The 20,888-nt window shown below is 42.4% G+C and overlaps 1 protein-coding gene across 6 annotated transcripts in view; it reads left to right on the top strand.

Annotated features, from left to right (window-relative positions):
* The window catches only part of CHD7 (chromodomain helicase DNA binding protein 7), a 187,088-nt gene that overhangs the window by 99,358 nt on the left and 66,842 nt on the right, over positions 1–20,888 (top strand). For all 6 annotated transcript variants that reach the window (XM_046003411.1, XM_046003403.1, XM_046003377.1 and 3 more), the window contains 2 exons: positions 2,771–3,201; positions 17,255–17,396. In XM_046003411.1, coding sequence (XP_045859367.1) covers positions 2,813–3,201; positions 17,255–17,396 — 531 coding nt within the window. In that variant the 5' untranslated portion in view covers positions 2,771–2,812. The remainder of the gene's footprint in view (positions 1–2,770; positions 3,202–17,254; positions 17,397–20,888) is intronic.

Raw genomic sequence — 20,888 nt, 5'->3', positions numbered from 1 at the left:
AAAACATAATTCTGCTGCATATCAAACAGGATTAATACTTTTTTTGTATTTACTCTTTCTGTTTTTTCCTTCTTATGGAAGATTAAAAATTTTAAGGGATACTAATTTATGGCTTCATTTATTACTGGAAGGAGCATCTAAAATCATTTGTATGCTAAAATGTGTAGATAAATTTTCAGTCTTTTTGTATTAGATGCTCTATGCTTTTTCCAGTTCATGAATGTGTACCAGGTATTTCTCATTAGAAGCTGGCACTTTGTTGCTGGGGTTAATGCCATGCAGATTAAAGCAAGGTATGCATACGTGGGATTAATTCACCGTTCTGTGCTTGAAGCTTTGTTTACTGGTAGACTTTTCTCTTTCCATCCCTTTCCAGGAAGTACTTTTTCTTCCATTTCCTGAAAAATAGTTTGTCCCAAATAAGTTTTGACCTCTAAGTCTCTTAGAAAAAAAAAGGCTTTTTCCTTTTTACTTACTTCGGAAATAATAGGTAACAATTAACTAGACTTCAACTGAATTTTAATCACACAGTTAAATCAGACACTGTGAATTCTCAGGTAATGATAACATGGACAGCACCTTGGTTGATGTTTGTTGAGCGTGTGTGTGAGGGAGAAAGGCAGGACAGAGGGTAACTTCTTTTAGTGTTTGGCTTGCTGTGCTATTCCTGTGGGAACCTGCTCACAGGGACTCCCTCCTTACCGTGTGCTCTTCCTCGGACTTCTGCTCTTGCTTCTTTCTCTTTCTGTATAGCTTTAATCTTCTTCAGGTTCATTCTATTTTAGCTGTGACTAGGAAAAGGCAATATGTATTTTAAGATTCTCTAATACCATTGGATTTTGAAAGAGACTTTGGAAATCATCTGACCCAACCCCTTCATTTTGCAGATGAAGAAAATGAACCGTGGATGAGTGAAATGATTTTCATCAATAATATAGCTAACGGGAGGACCCAGACTAGAGTTTGTGTCTCTTCCCTTGTAATTCTGGGCTCAGTCTCTTGCACCAGTGCAGATGGGAGAATTGAATGTGGGTTTCTTTAGTGACCATGGTCAGGTTTAGTGGGGATAGTATGCCCGCTTTCTTTTCAGGCAGTGATGTTTTAAAATTTTGGGATGGGAGTCACTGGACACTTGGGAAATCAAATGAAACCCATGGAGCATTTCCTAGAAGGAGACCCATATGTAAGATTTCAGAAGAGGCTTTAAAAAAAAAAAAAAGATTTCATAAGCACAGAGCCTGAACACTGGTTTAGAAAACCTAGATTCAGATCACAGCTCTGTCTCCTGCTGTGTGACCTTGGGTGATCATATAACCTCCTCAGACTTTACTTCCTTTCTGAAAGATGAGGACAGATCGCCACATTTTTGTTGGTGAGAGTCAGGTAAGCTAATCCTGAAAGTGCCCAGCTCAGTGCATGGCCTGGAACAGATGCTCAGTTAGTCCGACTGGAATCTGATTTATAGTACCTTGCTGATGGGGAGCATAGTTTTTGGGTTACTCACGAGTCCTCTGCAGACCTGGATCTGGGCTCTTCTACCCTTCTCCCCCCCACCCCCCGCCTTTTGGAAGTGGTATGGTCAGGAGGGTGGGTGTGTAACTCCTTGGGTATGGGACTGCATCCTTGAATGTCAGAGCCCATATCCAGCTCCTGATTGGGGCTGGCGTGGGGGTTGAACGGTGTCAGGGCTGTTAGGTGCTTAGCACGTGCGTGGCCCATAGTAAGACTGTTCAGTGAGCACTAGCAGCTGTTATTGTTACTGTTTCTGTTATACTTACTATTCTGGAGAATAGTATTCTGGAGAAGCAGATGAAAAAGTCAAAAACAAACCCAACCCCAAGTGATATTTGAAGATATAACATTTTAAAGTATTCTGCTGAACTACAAAGGTTCATTAGATGTCATAATTTGCAGTGCAGATGATACTCTACCCCCGTCCTGGTTTGGAGTGGACTCTGCTCTTGGCTGACCAGTTAACATCCCATCCTAATTGTTAATAGTCTCTACTATGTTAAGCCCATCTCTAGAAGCACTCCTTGTGAATGTCAAAAATCTCCTGCAAGACTTACCAGCTCGACTATTTGGATTTTCTGTTTCTCAGGGAAATGTGAAAATGTGAAGCTTTAGTAACTTAAGATAAACACTCTCTGCATTTCATGTTAGTACAAGAAATTTAACGAATCACGAGTCACGAAGTTTGGCTATGTGCTTTAAATGTGTCATTTTCATGTCATTTAAATCAGAAATGGCCTGTACTGTGTAAGATTTGTGTGTGATACTTGGATTTCAAACTTTCACAGTACCTGAATCATGCGGTGCTCAGTACACTTGTTCTTGTTAAAAGCAACTTAATTATGTATCTTTGAGTTCTCATTCCCACAATGGGAAAAGAATTCCATTTAAATTCGTTCTTTGGGTTTAGCTTCTGCCACTGTTCTGTCATTCGCCAAGTCCCACACACGTAGGGGCTGCTAAGAAAATGGACAGTGTCTTCAGGTGAATGAGAGTTACTTTTCTTCCTGAATCGGAATTTTTACTGTATTGCTAAGTTACCCTTTTTCTTTTTTAACTGTTTATGTAAGTGCTTTCTTGTCTTTTGGGTGAGAAAAGAGGATAGATTTTACAACTGTATATTGATACTACTATTTTAGTAATAAAATATTTGCTACTTTGAGTGTAAGGTTTCAGAAGCATCAGCTACTAACTTTCAGTTCCTTTCTTAAGTATGAAGAATGATAAACTAATTTCAATTTCCATTTGTGTCTCTTAGCATTCTCCGTCGGAGCCCTTTCTAGAGAAACCAGTGCCGGATATGACTCAGGTTAGTGGACCGAATGCTCAGCTAGTGAAGAGTGATGATTACCTGCCGTCCCTAGAGCAGCAGCCACAGCAGAAGAAGAAGAAGAAGAAAAACAACCACATTGTTGCCGAGGAGCCCAGTAAAAGTTTTGGTAAAGATGACTTCCCTGGTGGGGTTGATAACCAAGAACTAAATAGGAACTCACTAGATGGGTCCCAAGAAGAGAAAAAGAAAAAGAAAAGGCCGAAGGTAAAAAAAGATCCGAAGGAACTGAAAGAACCCAAGGAGAAAAAAGAGCCCAAGGAACCCAAGACCCCGAAAGCCCCTAAGATTCCCAAAGAGCCAAAGGAAAAGAAAGCAAAAACTGCCACGCCAAAACCCAAATCCAGCAAAAAGTCAAGGTAGGCTGTGGGCAGAACAACCAGCCCCAAAGGCAGCATAGAAATGACGGGGACAGTGAAAGCCCTTGAAGGGGGCGGGGTCTGGGGACGGGGGAGGGACAGCACGTTGCTTTTTGCTACCAGGTTCCTTTCTCTGATAACCCAACCTTAAAAAAGTGAAAGAGTTTTATACATTCTGAGATTTAGGATTCAATTATCACAAGTTGTTTATTTGGATGGTACATTTTAGACTTCACTGGGTAAAAATTCTTTGTAATTTTTTTTTTAAAGATTTTTTAGTTATTTATTTGACAGACAGAGATCAAGAGTAAGCAGAGAGGCAGGCAGAGAGAGAGAGGAGGAAGCAGGCTCCCTGCTGAGCAGAGAGCCCGATGCGGGGCTCGATCCCAGGATCCTGGGATCATGACCTGAGCCAAAGGCAGAGGCTTTAACCCACTGAACCACCCAGGCGCCCCAAAAATTCTTTGTAATTTTAAAATCATTTGCCTGTATTTTTGTGAAAGTTTGCCATTGACCAAATAGAACCAGATTACCAGCTTACTTATTTGTAAGCCTAGACCAGCAACCTTATTTTCAAGGACAATGCAAAACAGGGAAAGAAGGATTACAGGAGCAAGATAGGTCACTATATTTCACTCAGCGTTTCAGCCCTGTTTCCCAGAAGTTGAAGCAGGAGAATTAATTCTCTCCACTTGGCGGAGTAAGCCTTCCAGGGGCAGGGTTGAAATGCTAGTGGGCAATGTGGGAGAAATCAAATAGCAGTTATCCATTAGATATGCATGCAAGAATAGCACGCACTTTAGCTTCTAGGAAATACCCTCCTCCACTCCATACTTCCCTCTGTACTTCCCCTACCGACTCTGACCCCCCAGAAGGCATATTTACTCAGTAAGAAAAGCTGAGAGGAGAAGACATTGAAGACTAATTTTTTTCATTTGTACTGAACATTTCTTACAACTGTTCTGAACCAATTCCAAACATCTGAATCTATTTTTCGGAATATGGCTCATGTTAGAAAATATAGTTTCCAGATGGAAGTATGGTCAGACTTGGTTAATCTGAACCTGTTTGCAAACTTCATTAGAAAACACACTCCTCCTCCGGCCCCCATGCGCATGTGTACACATGCACGCTCAGGTCTGCGACAGACGTGCTTGACGAGAACTTTTTGAGCTCGCTGGCCTGCAAACCTTTGACTTGTAGGCTTTCCTGTGGGTGCACACGCAAATACAGAGTGGAGATGATTTCTGTGACTATGGAGATGTCCCTGCAAAGGGAAAGAGCAAAGTTGGATTTTCAAACTTCTGCTCAGAATATCTATACAACCCCCAAATAAGTTACTCTGCAGTGTTTTGAAAGTCTGTATCACAGTCATTTAAAAATTTTTGTCATCAGTACTTTTTATGGTGCCAAAATAACAGAATTCTATTCAGTAACTCAATCTTACAGGTAACTTAACTTAGGAACCTTCTTTAATGCCTCAGTATGCAGTTTTTTTTTTTTTTTTTTTAAGATTTTATTTATTTATTTGACAGACAGAGATCACAGGTAGGCAGAGAGGCAGGTGTGGCGGAGGTGGGGAAGCAGGCTCTCTGCTGAGCGGAGAGCCCAATGTGGGGCTCGATCCCAGGACCCTGGGATCATGACCTGAGCCGAAGGCAGAGGCTTTAACCCACTGAGCCACCCAGGTGCCCCCAGTATGCGGTTTCTTAATTAAAAACCATTTTTCCCCTCGTGTGAACACTCTTCTAAACTTACAACCCATTATAAATTTTGCTTTCATTTATTTAAATGTTTCATTTACTTAAATACTTCATTAAGTACTTATTCTTTGTAGGTACTCTGTTAAGTGTTAGGATGTGAGCAAGGAGGATATGGGTAGACTTTCCATCTGACTTATCAAGGGTTTTTTAGAAATATAATTGCCTAAAAGCTAAGTATTGTGCTTTTGGTAGGAGGAACTATATGGTTATTTTTCCCAAGTAGAAAATTTCCCAAGGAGAAATGGTAGCAAAATTTTAAAAGAATGTATTATTATTATTTTAAAACTTGAAACGTAAGAGCCTATGTTCTAAAGAAGCTTCCTAGAACTCGGAAAATATGTCACCAAGACTAGCTTTAACCTCAAGGTCTATCTGTCTTTAGTTTGTATCTTTAATTTTTTGAATCTAGCACCTAATGATAAACATCGATTGAAAAAAGAAAAAAAAGAAACCCACTGTGTCTTGGGTCTTGTCATAAATTTCCAAGTATATTACCTTCAGGTTCTGAGTCTACCTTGACCTAGTCCTATCTTTAAAAACATACTTTCTCTTTTGGGATATATTAGGGCAGATACCAAAATGCTGTATTGAACAGTGAAACTTACTGAAAATTTCCCAACAGCTGTAAACAAGTGTTAGGAACTTGGGGCATCAGATCCAGTCAGTTCTGATCACCCGTGCTGCCTCGTTGCAGAGAGAGGCCCTGTGTTTACCCACGAGAGAAAATTCTAGTGCGTGCTCTCAGCTGCTCATCCTTAAGTTTGAATTGTCTGTGCAGAGTAAATTTTTGGCATTGCTGAATCCGAGTAATGGCTTTGCATTAGAGTCACATGTTTTTGATAGAGAGGGCATGTGATTATTTTCTCCCAGGAAGAGTGTTGGGTGAGTGAGACCTGGGGCCTATTGGGGGGTGCTAGGAGTGTTTGGAGGACCTCCGTTGGCCTTGGTGACTTGACCGGTTACTTGTTGGGCCACCTGCTGAGTCATGACAGAGTGTGATGAGGACATTCCCCGGAGGCTTTCCTGTCATTGATGGTCAGATGGGGGTGGCTGTCCAAGAAAATGGTAATCGAATAGAGATTTTCAGTAAATTAACAAACCAACCCATTATTTTGTTGAGCCACAGTTTCTACTGGCCAGATGAATTGAGTATGTCAAGTTGTGGTCTTGTGTTCTGCTGAATCTAGGAAGGAAATCGCGTCCCTGAAGCACAGATAAGTAGAATGCTATACAACTACATGTAAATTCTGAACAGCATAGCAGAATAATTATGTAAATTGAATATGCAGTGATGAAGGTAATAGGGGGTTTGGGTTATGTTAGCACTGGGGTTGAATTGCCATAGCAGTTTGCTTTTAAGCACTGGAATACAGCAGTGGCAATTTTGTTTTGCAAAATGTTATGTGATACCAGTTATTTCCATCCTTGAATAAGTTAACTTGATGAATTTGTTTATACAGAAAATAATTTTCCTACAGAGGGCTGAAATAGAAGGGAATAAACAGAAGGGAAATGAAAAATTTAGTGCAGAACTGCTCACATCTTTCCCATTCAGCCCCGGATGCCGGATCATTGGTGACGTTCCGCAAACAAATACACTCTCTGAGCGGGCGGTGACAGGAGTGACCACTGCTAGTCTGCCTGGCTCTGTGTTATGTCTGTGGCAGGGAGAGAGCTTGTTCCACCTCAGTCACACACTCTTGATGCTAAAGGACATTTAGAAAGGGTGGCTATCCTCAGGGGGCTGACTCTGTATGCCTTTGGGATGTCTGTCTTACCACCTGCCGTTCTCCTGCATTCTGGAAGGTGGCTGGGGCTTGCATTTATGGCCATTCCCAGCAAACCCACTTTTGAAAACTTTTGGCAACCCACATATAATGATATTGCCTTGCCTGTGCAGAAAAACTCACAGAATCCACTCAGAAGCTGGGACATAGAATGATAGAGAAACAGAAAAAGGTATTCAGCACTTCAGGAATAGACATTTAAAATCTTAATAATGAGAAAAATGGACTGCATTCCACTTTTCTATTAGAAATGTATCTTTCTTTCCTCTTTCCCTTTTATGTTAAATATATATTTTTCTACCCATATTTTTTTTCTAGTGCTCTCCCCAGGTGTCCTTATAGCCTTCAAATATTGGCAGTAAATATTGAAAATAAGAGCTAAGACATTTGTGGGCTGGAGGAGATGCCATTTTGCATATGGAAGAATTCAAGGAGCTGAAACAGGAGAATTTTGCATTCTTCTCTTCAGTGTGTTTTCTGTTGTGTAAGCACGGGCCTTGTGCAGTGAGAGAGAATTTGGAGGAAGCGCTTCCTTTGAATGACTCTTGAAGGATTTAGTGGTCCATTTAGCTCTATAAAGACTCTTTGAATGGGCATAAAGAAGGGAACTTGGCCCGAGGTTGTGACTTGACTGGTGAAGCCCCGGTTAAAGGGAGCTGTGGAGACTTGCTTCTGTTGCAGCTTCCTTGCCGTTTCCCAGCCCCAGCATCCGAGTTAGCAGGAAACCAAAATGCCGTTTCTCAGGGAAGAGGGACACAATATTTTATTTTTAAGTGGACGGTAAATGTACCACTTCTACTTTTCAAAAACACAAAGTACTAAAAACATGTAGAGTATATTTTTGGCAAACCACACTATCATTATCATTAATATTAATGTGGCAACTTTTCTCTGAGGACTTAAGAAAGTAGCAGCGTTTTACCTGAGAAATATTTTTATTCAGCCAACAAGCCCCATGGTGGTATATTTTGGTAACCTAGTACATAGTTTATATAGTGTGCTCTTATACACATAAAATTTCTCAGCAGAGATTAGATACAAAAGCAAACCATTAAACTAGTTTTGCTTAATCAGTACAGAAAGCCTGGAGAGTCAGATACCTCTCCCTCAGGTACATAGGTAATAAAGTAAATTAAACCCGCAGCTTTTCTTCTCTTTCTTTGTTCTTTCTTTTATATCCTGTGATTTAGTTTTGACTCGTGGCATTGGATAGTTGGAAATACTGAATTAGGTATTTTGAACAGTGTCCCTGCAGAAGAGGGTACAGATTTTTTTAACGTGTGGTCACAAAATGGACTTTCGAGCCCTTTCAGTATTGGAGAGGAACAAGGGGGAGAATGTGCGTGTGGGCGTTGTGCCTTTCTGCCCTGGTCTGCCCTGCCAGTCTCTGGTTCATTAAATCCAAACTCCAGGTCAGGGATACCAGGTAGGTGGCCGCCTTCCCTGGTGGTCTCAGAGGTTCTCTTCTCTTTGAAAGGGGGCTATTGGGTGTCTGTCTGTCTGTCTCTCTCTCTCTCTTTTTTTTAAAGGATTGATTTATTTGAGAGAGAGTGCATGTGAGCGGGGGAGGGGTTGAGAGAGAGAGGATCTCAAGCAGATTCCCCACTGAGGGTGGCGGTGAGATTGAGTCTCAGGGCTCAATCCCATGACCATGAGATCATGACCTGAGCCAAGATCAAGAGTTAGATGCCTAACCAACTGAGCCACCCAGGCGCTCCACCATTGGCTCTTAATCCCAAATCCCATCCTTTTTTGCTTCAGGATGACCATCTCAAAGTCTTTCTCTTCCCAGTGACAGGCCACCTTATCACCCTTCCTCTGTCTGATTTGTCCTCAGTTGGCTAAGTGAGCAGGGAGGGGAGTAGTCATCAGGCACTCTTTAGTACAGACTATGCTAGCTTTAGCAACACGTGGTTTGGTTGCTAGTCCTCGGGGCAAGAGAATGCCCAGCACCACTGACTCTTAAAAAGCAGGTTCTACTGACTCCTTCCCTGTGCTAGATGCAGGGAGGGACTGCACTAGGCCTGGCTGATGTTTGTTTCTGCCTGTCCAGGGAGCTGGGGTGGGCTTGAGAGTGGTGGCCTGCTGCCTCTCTGGTTGATGTGGGAGAGTGTGGCTTCGACCCTGCTTCCAACTCTCATTGTGCCCATCTGATGGAAGTTGAATTGGGGAGGAGGCTGGTGGTGGCAGTGGAATGTTAAAGGGGGATATTTCTAGAGACGTGTTCCTTCAAAGACTTTCTTAAGTGGCATTTTAGGGCGGGACACATGTTGCCATTCTACAATGTGGTGGTGACGTTAGAATTGGAAGATAAAGAGCAGGAGGAGTCCTTGGCCGATTGTTCTTTTTTTTTTTTTAAATGATTATTAAAAATGTCCATATAAGGGACACCTGGGAGGCTCAGTGGGTTGGGCCTCTGCCTTCCACTCAGGTCATGATCTCAGGGTCCTGGGGTCAAGTCCTGCATTGGGCTCTCAGCTCCTCGGGGAGCCCATTTCCCTCTCTTTCTTTAAAAAAAAAAAAAAAAAAAGTCCATGTATGAAAATGCTTTGGAAAGATATGAAAATATGTACAAATGCAAAATTTGTCACATGATATAGAAAGATCTTTCTGCTAGTTGTCTTCTGCCCACCCAGGTAAGGGCCCCTTCAAGTCTGGATGCTGTGCAAAGCCACCTTGAGCACGTAATCAGCCGTCTGAAGCACCAGCCCTCCCTTCAGCTTCTCAGACAAGTCTCTGTGGCCTAGCTTTAAAATGTTAACTGGGAGACTGGTGGCGGGGGTGGTGGTCCTGGAGGGCTCAGTTGGTTAAGCATTTGCCTTTTGCTCAGGTCATGGTCTTGGAGTCCTGGGATCGAGCCCTTTGCTGGATTCCATCTCCCTGCTCAATGGGGAGTCTGCTCCTCCCTTTCCTCTGCCCACCCCCCACTTTCGCTCAAATAATTTAAAAAAAAAAGTTAACTGGGGAAATAGTATGAATTAAAAAAGACCATTCTTCTTAATTTTGATGTTGGAGAGAGAACTTGAACTTCCGTTAGAATGCTGATTGCATATGTGGCCCTGAAGTCTGTATGAACGGTGTAACGTCATGGTCCTTTGGCTTCTCCTGTTAGGATGGGTGGGAATATTTTCTCCTTGTGGGTTTCACTGTTTGCTCTGCCTAATTCTCTACCTACCTGTGGCATCTATTTAAAATGTGGACAAGCTGCCCGTCTCATTTGTTGTGTTGGCCATGTTGGCCGATCGGAGAAGATCCTTATGAATCCAGGGGATGGGGTTCTAACTGTTAGCCCAGTGTCTGCCTTCTGGGGTTGTGGGAGCACAGTGCCTAAAAATAAGAGTGGCATCTGAGAATTGGACACTGGCACTTGGCACTTGGGGGATATGCTCTAGGATAAGGGTGTACTGTTTGCATCCATTTTGTAATGTCTGATTTACTCAATTCTTTATGTTCCATTAGAGTGCTAGGTGGTGCCATGGAGCCAGAGCGGCTGGTGTTCATGTTGGCTTCTGGGATGCGATAACGTGTTAGCTAACTAGAGTTCTTTTCCATGTCACTGGCAGATCCTAATTCAGTGCATAAAACTCAGTGACCCTGAGGTTTTCAATGACAATTCTTGACTACTATATTTTTAATATATTAAAAATGGATTTGGCTGTTCAGAAGGCTTTCTAGCTTTCCATTGTACTTTCTTTCCCTCCTTCCTCCCCTCCCTTCTTTCCTTCTTCTTTCCTCCTCCTCTAAGTAAGGGGCAGCCACTCTGTAGCTGTCCTCAGGACTGGGTTCTGATGAACCAGCGGCCCCAGAGATGGCCCCAGGTAACAGAAGACATTCACCAGGACAGGTCGAGGTCTGAAGGGTACCCCAAAAGGCCAGGCCTGCGCTGGACTCTTAGAGTGTGTGAGGAGGTTAGTGTGAGGAGGTTGGATGCCTTTAGGCCAGGTCCAGGGCTCAGACCTGGGCCCAGGAGCAAGACAGGTGTGGCTCCCATCTTAGCAATGCCACTTCTCCGGCTGAGGGTGTTGCCTGTCTGACCCTCAGCTTCTTCATGCTTGGAAGGTTTGATTGTAAAATGTAAAGGCGAGGCACGTTGAATTGAAATATACTTTCATTTTAAATGAAAGCAAATTAGGTTTTTGTATCTTTTCTAACTTTCTTTGTTCTTTCCTAAAAAATTCAGCATGGTTAATATACGTAAGGAGTACTTGATGCTAGAAGAGCTATTTAAGGTAACAATTTAGATTAAATTCAATGTCTTAGAGGCGTTTTCATCCAGTGATTTTCAAAGAACTTTAAAAAAAAACCCTATTAATTTGTCACTGAAATCCTATGTTTGTTGTTCAGAAATAAAATAGAATCCCCTCCTCTTCTCTCTCTTTTTCTCAACTCTTTTTTTCTCTTTCTCAACCAGAAGATCTGGGTGAAGAATTTCTAGGTGGAGTTTAGGAGCTGGGGGGCTGGGCCCCCTCTTGGAGTGACACGCGTGACCCCAGGCAGGCAGCTCAGCATCCATAGGCTGGCTGGCGGGGGCCTGGAGGGCCCAGGGCGCAGGTCAAGGCTGGTGCTTCCATCCCACCATCGTGCCCAGATGCTCCCAGATGCTCTCTGCCCAAGGTCACCCTGAGGAGCATCTCCCCAGTGCTCCCGGACCTTCCCCTTCACCTCTGCGGCTCTGATTGCCTTCGTGGGAAGGAGTTGGCCTTTGTGTTTACTGTCCGCTGTGCAGTTTGTCTCTTTGTCATTAGTTTATTCTGTTGCTGGCATTTCATTACATTCTAGTTCAGGCACTGCATCAGTTTTGGCCCAAAGACTTTATCTAAAATTTTTATTTTGTTTTGTGGGTTTAATTTTACTTGATGTATCACATTTTATGTCGCCCTAATTGACACTTTTGAGCTCTTAGTGCTTTATCTTGTCTCTTTTTTCTTTCATTTCTTCCTCTTTTAAGCTTCTTTCTCATGGTTCAGAAACTTAGAGGAGAATCCTACACTCAAGTTGAGAGCCTCGATTCTTTTCTCTCCACCACGACTGGGCCCTTGACCCTCACAGCTCTACTGCAGTTTTTCTTACGGCAGCTGGATCTTTTAGAACTGGAGCACACCGCAAACGTCCTGTGCCAGGAACGTCTCTCTCGCCTCTGGCTTCTCATTCATTAGTTTTGAGTCTTTATTAAAAAACCTTTTGAGCATATAAATTATAAGGATATTTTTCAATAGCTTTTACTCTTCTTTTGAAAGATTATAATATGACATTTTGGCTTGAGTCCCTGCAAACAGATCTGATTAATCTTCATGACCTAAGCTCCAAGGTTGATTTTCCCCAGGGTGAGGCGACTCTTCATGGACTTCTCCCATCTGAAGTGTCTGACTGATGGAGGACTCCCACCTGTTGTCCAGAGCTTCACGAACCATATACTCATCACCTGTGGTTCCTCTTCAAACTGCCTTTTTGTGGAGGACTTAGGTCCCTAGGCCAATGCTGGTCAGTGTTTAACTGCATTCTGTTTTGCAAGACACCAGGGAAGTTAGCTGGATTTCTAGTAACTTCTGGCCCTTGGCTTGTTTAAAAAGCGTGTACGTGTTCTCAGCAAAAAGAATTCGTTATCCCTGTGCTGTGTCTTAGGTGGAATGAGGTCATACCACCCCATTTTAGGTCCCGCCACGTAGCCCTTCAGTGTAGAACCTTACAGTTCGAAACTGACTACTAACTCTTCCATAGTCCTTAGTTTGTCCCTCCATATAACATGTGTTCTCTGAAGATAAAGTTTGGGTTCTCAGAGTTCTCATCAAGGTGGCTTGTGTTTTGACCACACTGGGGGCCGTTATAGCACTTTTTAGAGCCTGGTCTAATGGTGGTGACCTAAATGTCACTAAGCTGTGGACCCTCAGCACGTCCACCTGGCCACCCGTGTGACCCCGCTCTCACAATAAAGTGCACAATGGAAATAGGGCCGGTGGAGGGACATTAGCCCTTCAGACTACTAGCACTGCCCCCAGAGAAATGTGCTGCTTCCGAGGGTGTAGGGGCTCTCCTGGCCTCAGGAGTGGGTGGCTCCATATCTCAGTCATACTAGCAATGACGGAGAGAAGGCTGAGGAAATAAAAGGACTTGGTGAGGAGGGAGGGGATGGATAGCAATGTACTGGTTTTGAAAACTTGCTAAGTCTGGCCCTATTTCGGTAGCACGTCAGTCCTATTTTACTGAGCCTCATAGGTCTTTCATCATAAAGATAGAATCTCTGTGGGGTTTTCTTAAATGAGTTAATGAGAAAAGCACTGGCACATCATAAGGGCTGTATATGTGTGTGCTGCGGTGGCTGTGACTTGTGCTCTTTAGTGAAATCGATCTGCTAAAATTGATAAGGAGCCTACCTGACCAGGCACCAGGAAAACAAAGATAAATAAGACAGACTTCTTCCTCTTTCTGAGCTTAAGGGCTCTTTGGGGAAAGACCTACACTCACACACACACTCAGGTCCACATACAGCTTTGGTTTTGGATCACTGCAGGAGTGCGACCGCCACACTTTGTGTATTTTAAATACCCCTTCCTTGTCTGCGTTGGCTGGAAGAGGCTTCCCTGAGTGTGTGATGGCCGCAGATGGAGTGGGGAGGGGGATGGAGGTGGGAGAGAGAGGTGGGTCCCTTAGGGCGCAGTTCTGGGTGTCTGCAGCATAAAAGGTGAGTGGAGGGTTTGGGGTGTGAGAAGAGTAGAAATACACTGTTGCCGTTTGCAGAAGCTGCAGAAGGCCTGAAAAGCCAGCGCAGAATGGCAGGCCTGTTAAACATGGGATAGGACCTCAAGCAGAATGGTGAGGTCAGGCTTATACCAGAGCTGGTCACCGTGGTGACGCGTGGAGGGTGGGTTGGTGTTGGTTTTGGTGGCAGCGCCACATCCCTGAATTAGGAAATGTGGAAGCAGAGTGGGTTTGGGAGAGCAGAATGGGGGCAGACAGGATTTCTCCGGGGCGGAGGCCGGTTAGGGCTGGAGTGAGAAAGTGGTCCCCGCACGCCCCTGGTCTTCCTTGTGATCCTCACCAGCAGGTCACCTTGTGGAGGCCAGTATCGCCTACACCCGTGAGCATCCAGCACGGCAGCTGCTGGAGGTTCTGTGTGTCTGCGCCAAGCCACTCGGTGGCCTGGTTCTCAATATTGGGAGTGTCAGCTTAAGGGATGTTTCTGATCAGTAACATTCTCTTACCTCAATGGGAGGACTGCCCTGTTTGTGCCTTCCAGTTTTCCAAATTATAATTTGGGAGAGGAATGTTTGTATGGCTGTGTTTTGGCTCTGATATTAGAAAAGACTAGTTTGTACCGAAGCAGTTTACATCGTGATGATGGAGGTGAACTGTGTGCCCTTTCCCCAGCGGTCTGAGAGTGGGTCAAGCTGCCTGTGGGTCCCCAGAGTGACGAGGCAGCAGGGGGTGGGGGTGTGGGCAGTTGTGATGGGCAAGGTGGGAGATGACACCTGCCTGGGGCAGAGCAGTGGTCCTGGGCTAGGAGAGGAGCAGCCTTTGGGATTGTCTGCTGGTTTGTTCTTCCAGCTTGTGTTGGGCACTGTGGACAAAGGACCTTCCTTCTCGTGTTGCTTAGAGGAAATGATCTGTAGCGAGGTGGGGTTCTGTCTGTCAGCTTTCAGTTGATTTGGCCCAGACGGGTCTGAGCCATGTCAGAGGATTTGTTTGCAGACGTTCCAGAACACGTTCCCAGCTGCATATCTTCCAGATGTGTGTGCATCCTGGCCATTTGTGTCAGACATTGCCAAGGCCTTCATCCACTATTTCACTTAGACCTCCTAACGAATCTTGGAGGAAGACAGAATTACTAACCTCCTTTTACAGAAGAAGAAATGGAGGCACAGGGAAATGGAGTGGCTTATCCCAGGTCCCAGACAGACAAGGTTCTACATGACAGAGTTGGACCTTGAACTAAGGTGTGTCTGACCCTCATCAATGCACTAACTCACCATTCTGCATTACACCTCATTTGTTAAAAATTCTGACTTTGGCTTTTTCTGGGGACAGAGCAGTTTTAATATAACACTTAGTTGAAAATCCAAATGAGCTTGTTGCACAGTAGCAAAGGCTGTTTAAAAATCAAAGTAACTTTATCTTGTCCTCGATTGTAATGTCTTTGGGTTGGACAGTGAGGATTTCGTAGCTTTTTTTTGACTTCTTGACATGTTTTTGATTTGTATATTGATGTCATGAGAAGATGTCAGCATAGAAATGCTTAGCTGTCTCTGAGCAACGTTAATAGCACAAGGTCCAATGAGTTTAGAAATCTTTCAGTAATCAGATCTGGGATGAGTGCTTCCCTTGGCTACAGGCTTTTTCTTCCGAAGCATTTGGAGGGGTCTTGTCTGACTTTTAACAGCCTTGGAGGTTCCACATAGTTCATTCATGGGAAGGGCAGATGGAAAATCATTAGCACTTCTCTCCTTCGGCAAATTGATATTTCATCAAACCTGGGCTCTGGTGGCTCTAAGACAGTAAGCCTTTTTACTCCTATAGGATAGTTCACACAGGGTGCAGTAACCCCACTAAATTAAATTGTGTACTTCATTCTGGTGCGGAGAGGTCACTGTGAAAAGCACCGGCTGCCGAATTACTTTACCTGGCAGTGGTTCAACTCTGTGACAGGCCTACCTCTGATTTAAACAAATTTGAGAAATATGTAAAGTTTTGGAAGCAGTTTTGCACTGATTTGATAAAAGAAACCACAAAACACTGCAGCGCAGGTGTTGAGAATGTTTGAAAGCTGATTGAGGGAAGCAGATGGCTTTAGTCAGTGGCATCCAGCCAAAAGAGCAGGTGCTGGTCATGTGACCGCTGGTTACCAGGGTAATCTGATTGCTCTTGGCGTGCAGATGAAAGGAAAGGGGCCCAGCGTTCAGCTGTAGTATTGTATAATTTGTGGCAGTTAGAGCGGAAATAAATGCTGGAAATGGAGCCTCATAGTAGGGGAGACTTCTGTCCATGTGTAGCGTAAACACTAGGACAGTTGGATGAGGAACTGTTGTATGGATTTTTTTTTTTTTATTTAAAAAATATTATTCTTTCCATGAATCTTTTGGGGACTTCAAGTTTTTCGGACACTGCCTTTTTAAAAAAAATTTTTAAATAAAAAATACTCTTTAAATCTAGCTGCCCTTTGCTGTAATCTTGAATTCTTGTAGGTTACTTCCCTATGTGGCTATTTACCATGCTACAATGTTCACAAAATGAAAACAAGCTCTGAGTATTTAGAAAGAACTAGTTTAGGATTACCAAATATTTTATTTACTCATGATAGAAATTTTAGGTGAGTGATGGATACTTTATTATACTAACATACTTCTGAAATATTTTATGTGATTTGTTTTATTAAAATAAAAGCGATAGAGATGTCTTGATGTCCTTTGTAGTAGCTGAGGCTGAAAAAATGCTGTTTAATGCATTCTGTCAGCATACTTTTCTGGAATTTATAAACTTCAATAAATAAACTTTTTAAAGCTTTTGAAATACATCTTTTTTTCAAGTTTCTTAGAATTTTAGGTTTTCCAGAAATAATAAATATAATCATTACCGAGGTTAGATGAATTTAAATGTTGGATAACATGATAATGTTAGAAAACCTTGGGGCTTGTTTGGAAATTGAAATGGAAGATACCATTAAATGTACGTTCTAAAAGAATGTCAAATGAAGGCTCTAAAGGTAATGATAAACTTAAATTTAAAAAAAAATTTTTTTTCTTAGAGTTCATTCATGTCTTTTGACTTATGTAACATTCAAATCCTATTAACGTTTGACAGAAACATAGTATGGAACATGCACTTTAATTATTGGGGTCGCCTTGCTATATTTTTGTATTTCAGAGACCTAGCTTTTGAAGGAGAGGCTATTGTGACTGCATCAAAAATGCCTAGCACCAAAACAAAGATTCTTTTAAATGAAGAAGACACCATTAAGTAAAATTATGTAGAACAGGAAATTGCCATATATTTTGTTATATTTTTAAAGGCTGTCATTGGATAATAATATATCTGGATGACATAATAGAGGACACCTAGTAGTGTTGGTTATGAAAAGGACTTAAATAGGAGTATTTAAAACTCTCTGCAAGAGACACAAAGAAATGATCATTATAGTCTAGTTTCCTGAGACATTAAAAAAAAATCATTCTGTACCTTAAAAACTTAATGGCAAAACTACTTCTTGATCTGATTTTTCATTATGGCTTGGTTTATTGGCAGGGATTTTGCATTGTCTAGAAGAACAAATGTACTCCGGGTGGTATTAGGAGTTTTTGCATGAAATTTCTTTTTAATTAGGTCAGATATTTGCCAGTGGTCATCAGTGTGGGGTTTTGCTGTAAAAACTTAATTGAGAGTTCTGTTTAACGTGCATCGATTTATCAGTTGTCATTGATACTTTCGGGATATTAATACGGGAAATAGAAGGCATGGGACATGTGGGAAACCTCATTAAAAAGTGAACACTAAGTGATCCACTTTGAATTCTAGTAATAAGAAACCTGATTCAGAAGCAAGTGCTTTGAAGAAAAAGGTCAACAAGGGAAAAACAGAAGGTTCTGAAAATTCAGACTTAGACAAAACGCCCCCACCATCTCCTCCTCCTGAAGAAGATGAGGACCCAGGTGTTCAGGTAATACCAATCCCGAGCCTTGGTTATTTAGCATGGGTAACTTAAGCTGTGTATCAAGTACACTAGACCTCCCCTGTCTTTGTTATAGAGCTGCTTTAAAGGTGGCTTTATTGTTGTCTGGAACACTAGAGCCATAATGGTGAGTGCTGGGGGCCAGCACGAAATTAGACCCCCGACTTCTTGGTTTTGTCATCTTTGACCCCATGATAAAGAAAACAGGATCTTCATTTACTTCTGTAAATGTATCTTTCGATGTTGATGTATATATTAGTGTTAACACATTGTTGATATATTGGTTCGTGCAAAGCTGCTTTCACATTTCTCATTTTCTCTGACGTTCGGTTGCTTGTCAATTCTTTTATTTTGCAGAATTAAAAAAACCAACGTGTAATCTGTAGCTTGTCTTAAGGTTTCTGACATTTGAAGGCCAGAGTTGAGCTTTATAGTCATGTAATAAGTTTCTGTGAACAAGTTTGTGACTTTCTGGATGGCAGCGGTGCAGAACTTTTCAGTATTAGATTCTCCTGACTCTTGGAGAATTTTGTAGGAAGCTGTTGAAAAACTGAAATAAACATTAGGAATTTAGATTCTTGCCTGTAAAGCACACTGCCTTCACTGATTGGACTATAAGGTAAGAGGCCCTTCCATGTGACTGTTAAAAATTATTTCCTTGTTACGTTCTCTGGAAGCATGCCAGTATGTTCCACTGGGATGGCTAAGAATGTCACTTCAGTGAAAGACATCTAAGTATCAGGGAGCAGTTACCGAGGAGCAATGCTCGAATCAGAAGTCTGCCCCGAACAGCCTGCTTGCCTTTTTCTGAGTGTTTGATCCACTCAAAGTACTTGCTATCTGTACCATCTACCAAGTCGCTTGAAAGTTGGAAGAGAAAAAATATGCCATTTGCAGCTCTCTCCTAAAGAATTTCAGAAAGTTAGGGTTTTGTTTTGTTTGTTTAAGAGATTTTATTTTTGAGTAATCTTTGCCCCCAGTGTGGGGCTCAGACCCACAATCCTGAGATCAAGAGTCACGTGCTCTATTGGCTGAGCCAGCTCAGGGCACCCCGTTTGTTTGTTTTTTAGTAGAACTCCCTGATGTCTAAAATGTCACGGAATGGCTTAAACTAAGAGGACCCAAAAAGGAGAGGAAAGATAGAGTACGTGTGAATGAACGTGGTTTTGTTTGATTCCTTAACTAACTTGCAATGCCTCTGTCCGTTTGGGTAAATTTTGTAATTTCCTTTTACACATCACTGAAGAGATAGGAAAGGTAAGTGGATGTCTTTTTTTTTTTAATTGTTTAGGGACTTTTAAACTAAAGTATTTGGATGGTTTTAAATTTTATTTTTATGCGCAAGGGTGTTTTTTCCGGCATCATGTTTGCTTAAACTACAGCCTTTATGGCAGTTGTATTTGGAAGACGTTAAACAGATTTATTCACACAGGTCAAGAAAATTCCATTGTTCCCTCACAAATAACGCTGCTGTTTCTTAAAAGTGTTTGTATTTATAGAGACACAGTTGGACTTTATGAAATACTAATTTTTTCCTTCTGCATTTCAGATCTAGAAAAAGACCAGTCTGTTCAAATGAACATCAGTGCATCCTTTCTAATTGGCTAGTGCATAACTGTTACAGGTTCAGTAGCTCATATAAACAACCACACAGGGTTTGAAGGCAGGTCTTCCTCTGTGTCCTGACACAGGAAGTGATGCTGTCTGCTGTTTGTTGTTTCTTCCTGTATCCTATGCCTAAAAGGCTAACAGTTCTTGGTTTCTGTGATTGGTTTAAACTAGTAAATGCCATATAATGTAAACTCAAAATTATATCGCAAAGTACTATAGCGGAGAGATATTGAAAACACGTATAAGTCTTCTCTTTGGTGTAGCCATGTTAATTATATGCAACTTTTCTAAAGCAATCCAAGTTTAACAAGTTAACCTGTTATTTTAGTGTCAGCTCAGAAGTTTTGAGTTATGGTTAATTTAATTTAATTGCATTTTATTTTATTTATTTTTTTAGATTTTATTTGAGAGAGAGAATGAGGAGGGCGTGGGGGGGAGGGAGAGAAGGCGGCTTTCCATTGAGCAGGGAGCCCAAAGTGGGGCTTGATTCCAGGACCCTGAGATCATGACCTGAGCTGAAGGCAGACACTTAACTGACTGAGCCACCCAGGCGCCCCTTGAATTATGGTTAAAATGGAATGTTTATATTTTGTCTTAATTCATGAAAATCTTTCAAATAATAATAGAAGCATATTATGTAATAAATTTTATGTTGGGAAATTGTAAAAGGAATTCCGATACCGCAAGTAAATGAAAGATCAGTTGGGGCGCCTGGGTGGCTCAGTGGGTTAAGGCCTCTGCCTTCGGCTCGGGTCATGATCCCAGGGATCTGGGATCGAGCCCCGCGTCGGGCTCTCTGCTCAGCGGGAGGCCTGCTTCCTCCTCTCTCTCTGCCTGCCTCTCTGCCTGCTTGTGTTCTCTCTCTGTCAAATAAATAAATAAATCTTTAAAAAAAAATCAGTTATTATATATGAAAGAAATGGACAGTTGAGAAGTAAGGGGTGGTTAAATGGGCACAGAAGCAGGAGTTGGGAAGAGAGATCAGCTTTGGAAAGAGAGAAGGGAAGCAGTGTGCAGGGTAGTCTGACCTTGTAGCCTCAGTGCTTTCTGATTTTTTATTTATTTATTTTTTTGGAAAGGTGGAGCTAGTTAATGATGACTTTAACCTACTGATTTCATTTGGCATTCATATGTACCATGCACTGTTCTAAATGCTTTCAGTGAATTCTGTTATGTAATCTAATTGCTTTATGTGATCTTCAAGTATACTTATGACATAGTTAACTATCATTAACCCCATTCTGCAGACCAGGAAACTGAGGTCCACAAAAGACATGTCCAGGGTCACATAGTGAGAACCTGGGCTAATTCAGACACTCAACGCTCATTTTGAGGGCCCCTAAGTTCAAACTGCCTTGGTGGTGTGGCGAAGGGTCACAGATGGCAGAACCCCTGCTGATTTTTGCGGGGGCGGGGGCTTCCCCCCTCTCCAACCTGGAATTGGTTCCAGGCGGGGCTGACAAGTAGGTTCAGAGGAGGACCTCCGGTCCATGTTACTACTGCTGCTGGTGTAAGCTGCTGGGAAGTCTGTTACCAAGAGGTTATCCCACAAACCTTGAGTCAGAAAGGTGCTTTGCCCCTCTGCAGTCACAACTGTGTTAGGACTAAGTGCTCATAGTCTCCAACAACTCATTTGATGGTCATATTAGATCGAGTTGGCACTATGAGCTGCCTCACATCCCCTCTTGAGAGCAGAGAGAGCAGAAACATTAAAAAACAAAACAAAAACAAAAAAAACTGTCTTTACCCTTTGAGGCAAGGTGCTAGGCTTCCTTGGTCCTGACTTGAGCCACGAATGTCCTTGCTTGTTCTCCTCTGCTCTGAATGGTGGGGTGACTTGCCTTTCTGCCTTACTGACCAACTTTACAA

This window comes from Meles meles, chromosome 1, assembly GCF_922984935.1.
Source record: "Meles meles chromosome 1, mMelMel3.1 paternal haplotype, whole genome shotgun sequence".
In the NCBI taxonomy this organism is placed as follows: Eukaryota; Metazoa; Chordata; class Mammalia; order Carnivora; family Mustelidae; genus Meles; species Meles meles.
Note: the sequence above shows the minus strand (reverse complement) of the source record. Positions and strands in the feature narration are given on the sequence as shown.